Source organism: Alexandromys fortis, unplaced genomic scaffold (assembly GCF_014885135.2).
Source record: "Alexandromys fortis isolate MF-2015 unplaced genomic scaffold, M_Fortis_MF-2015_v1.1 scaffold_67, whole genome shotgun sequence".
Lineage (NCBI taxonomy): Eukaryota > Metazoa > Chordata > Mammalia > Rodentia > Cricetidae > Alexandromys > Alexandromys fortis.
Genome location: NW_026067945.1, coordinates 8,530,791 through 8,534,475, shown reverse-complemented (window position 1 = coordinate 8,534,475; position 3,685 = coordinate 8,530,791). Strand labels below are relative to the sequence as shown.

Genomic DNA, 3,685 nt, shown 5'->3' with positions numbered 1-3,685 from the left:
TAAGGCCCAGGTGTTTGGGGGATTTCCTCTCCATATGTTTATTCTGAGAAAGTGTGACACCCCCCCCCCCAAGTTAGCACTGCTCTTGTCTGCACTGTTTAGCACGACCATGGAAAGAACAGAGCATCCTATGAGTTTTTGTGGTATTCACTCTTGTTGATAGTTCCCAACCCCAGAGCCTCTCACCTAACCCTGATCATAATTTTCTTAAGCCTAGACAAGTCCCCGGAGTGACTTTAAGAGACCACCAAGATACTCCACCACCAGTTACACTGAGAATCTTTTCGCTGCTGCATCTCCCTGTCCTTCGCCCGATTGCAATGGAAGAAGAAACTGCCACACTTGTCATTGACAATGGCTCTGGCATGTGCAATGCTGGCTTTGCTGGCGATGATGCCCCTAGGACCATGTTCCCATCAATCGTTGGGCACCCCCAGCACCAGGGCAGTGTAGTAGGAGGGGGCTTGTTCATTCCTGGCTGCTCAGACCACAAAATAATCACTCAGAAACTATATTATTTGCAATGCTGTTTGGCCAATAGCTTAAGTGTGTTTGCTAGCTCTTATATCTTAAATTAACCCATTTCCATTATTTTATATTTTACCACGAGGTTCATGGCCTACCAGCAAGATTCCAGTGTATCTGTCTCTGCCAGCGGCGACGTGGCTTCTCTTCGATTCTGCCTTTTTTCTCCCAGCATTCAGTTTCGTTTTCCTGCCTAGCTCTATTCTGCTAAGCAACTGGATTAAACAGCTTTATTCATTAATCAATAAAAGCAACCCATATTCAGAAGAACTTCACACACCAGGGTGTCATTGTGGGCATGGGTCAGAAAGACTCCTACGTGGGTGACAAAGCCCAGAACAAGGGAGTATCCCTGACCCTGAAGTATCCCATCAAGCACAGTATTATCACCAACTAAAATGACATGGAGAAGATCTGGCATCACGCTTTCTACAATGAACTGCATGTGGCCCGTGAGGAGTACCTGGTGCTTCTGACCAAGGCCCCACTGGACCCCAAAGCTAACAGAGAGAAGATGACACAGATAATGTTTGAAACCTTCATTACCCCAGCCACATACGTAGCCATTCAGGCAGTGCTGTCCCTTCATGCATCTGGACACACTACTGGCCTTGTCATGGGCTCTGGTGATGGGGTCACATATACTGTACCCATCTACAAGGGCTGCACCCTTCCCCACCATCTTGAGTCTGGACCTGGCTGGCCGGGACGTGGCAGCAGGGCTACAGCTTCACTTGCCGACAGGATGCAGAAGGAGGTCACAGCCCTAGTACCCAGCACAATGAAGATTAAGATCCTCGCTCCCCCTGAGTGCAAGCGCTAAGTCTGGATTGGCAGCTCCATTCTGGCCTCACAGTCCACCTCCAGCAGATGTGGATCAGCAAGCAGGAGTGTGCCGAGTCAGGCCCTCCATCGTCCACCATAAATGCTTCTAGATGGACTAAGCAGGTGCCAGGCATGAGCTGATTATGAAGCATCAATTTGCCCTGGCAAATGTACACACCTCATGCTAGCCTCATGAAACTGGAATAAGCTTTTGAGAAGAAATTTGTCCTTGAAGCTTGTATCCAATATCAGCACTGGATTGTAGAACTTGTTGCTGATTTTTGGCCTTACATTCAAGTTAACTGTTCCCTTGCTATATGTTTAATACCCTGTGCATATCTTGATTTAGTCCCTAGTCAGGTAGCTCGGCCACTTGGTGGCTGGGGAGAGCATGCTGTGAGAGAGAAATCCCCAGCCTGGTGGATCTGTGTGAGCACTGTGCTGTAATCCGTGCAGGTTATTAACTGATTGCTGATTTCCAGGATTTCTCGAGGCTGGCAAGGGTTCCTAAATCAGTTACCACTTCCATCTTACCGGTTTAACAGGGTGGGAAAGTTCCCGAGCCTTAGGGCCCAGTTTCTGTTCTGGTGTTTTCCCTTCTGGTCACCATGGGTTGTTATTTGCCTTGAGTTGGGAATGTCTGCATTGACACCTGAAATGTATTCATTCTTCTAATTTATGTAAGGTTTTTTGTACTTAATTTAAGAAATGACAAATTTTGGTTTTCTACTGTTCAGTGAGACCATGAAGCCCTAGCAGTATGTCACTGTGTAAAGAAAAATGAAAGCATTGCAGGAAAAAATGAGAGAGAGAGAGAGAGAGAGAGAGAGAGAGAGAGAGAGAGAGAGAGAGAGAGAGAGAGAGAAAGTGCCACCAAGAAAACCAGGTGGGCAGAGAACAGAGAACTCCCGCTCTAGAGAGTCTGGGCCAATACCCACACCGCTCTCCACCCCTCTACTTTCCTCATTTCTCCCAGCCAAGGCCTCACAAAGCTGTTGCTTCTTGTGTTCTCTGGGTGAAGGGCAGCGACATCTCTTAATCTAGTCTCCACCTTAGTATCTGAGACAGTGTCTCCCACTGAACCTGGAGCTCACCAGTTGGCTAGACTGGCGAACTCGTAGGCTCCACACCCGTCCCCAGCCTCAGCCCGAGAGTTTCAGATATGCACCACTGTCTGGCTTCTGAATGAGTGCTTCAGATCCAAACTCAGGTCCTCATTCTTGTACGACAGGCACTTGGATGACTGAGCCACCAGCTTGGGTTTTTTGGTTTTGTTTTATGTTTTTGAGATGATGTTTTCCATTGGTCTGGAACTCAACAAGGTAGCTAGTATTGCTGGTCAGGGAACCCCAAAGGGCCACCCACCTCTGCCTCCTCAGCACTGAGATTGTAAGCACATGCCACCACACCTGGCTTTTACACTGACGGTCAAACTTGGGTGTTCCTGCTCTTGGGGCAAGAACATTGACTGAGCCCTCTCCAGCTCTTGAAGTTTCCTTTGATGTCAAACAGACCACTGCCCTTCACCCACCTAATCCTCTCGGAGATAGCAGAGGACAGCAGGATGCGCACAGTGATTTTAAGTGCGTATTCTTCACACGATGGCCCATGGGAGTGATGCCCTCTCTCTCTCACTCTCCTTACTCGTTTATGGAAAGCCACAATCCAACTTGCTGCCCACCCTGTTATAAATCCTTCAGCAGATCCCTCTTGACTTCAAGGTAATACCCAAACCCCCTGGCAAAGCTGATGAGATGCGCAGGACCAATGCAACCAAGCCCCTGCTTCTCTGTACAATTCCAACCAAATGCTTCTAGAACCAACGCAGGCAACCTTATGCTTTACCTATGGAACCTTGGAAGCGTCTCAGGATCTCCCACAGCATTGCCCACCCTGTCCCTTGTTTCATAGTTCATCTAGCCAATCCTATTCATCCCTCCAAGATCTAACTGCATCACCTCCTCCAGGCCACCCTCTTGGCCAGCCTTGCCTAGATCCCCCCTCTCCCAACATGAGCCAAGGCTAGCTGTCTCATTCCTGGGCTCAGATGGGCAAACAGCCAGCCTGGTCAGGAGATCTTGGTCAGTAAGTCAATCATTGCTTCGTGCCAGAAGGCCCCTGGGGACCCTTCCTCTCATTCTTCTTGCAATTGATCGGAGTCAAAAGACAGAGAAGCAAAGTGGTCCTTCCATCTCCCTGACCAGGGAGTCACTGGTCCCCTGGGGAAGGTTACCCATCACCTCCCCAGGCAGCTCCAGATGCCATCCCTGGCCTCTCCGCTCTTCCTCCTTTCCAGCACTCCCTTCCTCCTATCCATCCAGTGAGCTGAGCTTCC

The 3,685-nt window shown here is 49.1% G+C and overlaps 1 protein-coding gene across 1 annotated transcript; it reads left to right on the top strand.

Annotated features, from left to right (window-relative positions):
* Positions 1 to 320: 320 nt before the first annotated feature.
* Positions 321 to 1,348, top strand: LOC126505916 (actin-like). Its single transcript, XM_050149152.1, is given in 2 exon segments — positions 321 to 449; positions 809 to 1,348. Coding segments are annotated over 2 exon segments (669 nt in total).
* Positions 1,349 to 3,685: the final 2,337 nt, after the last annotated feature.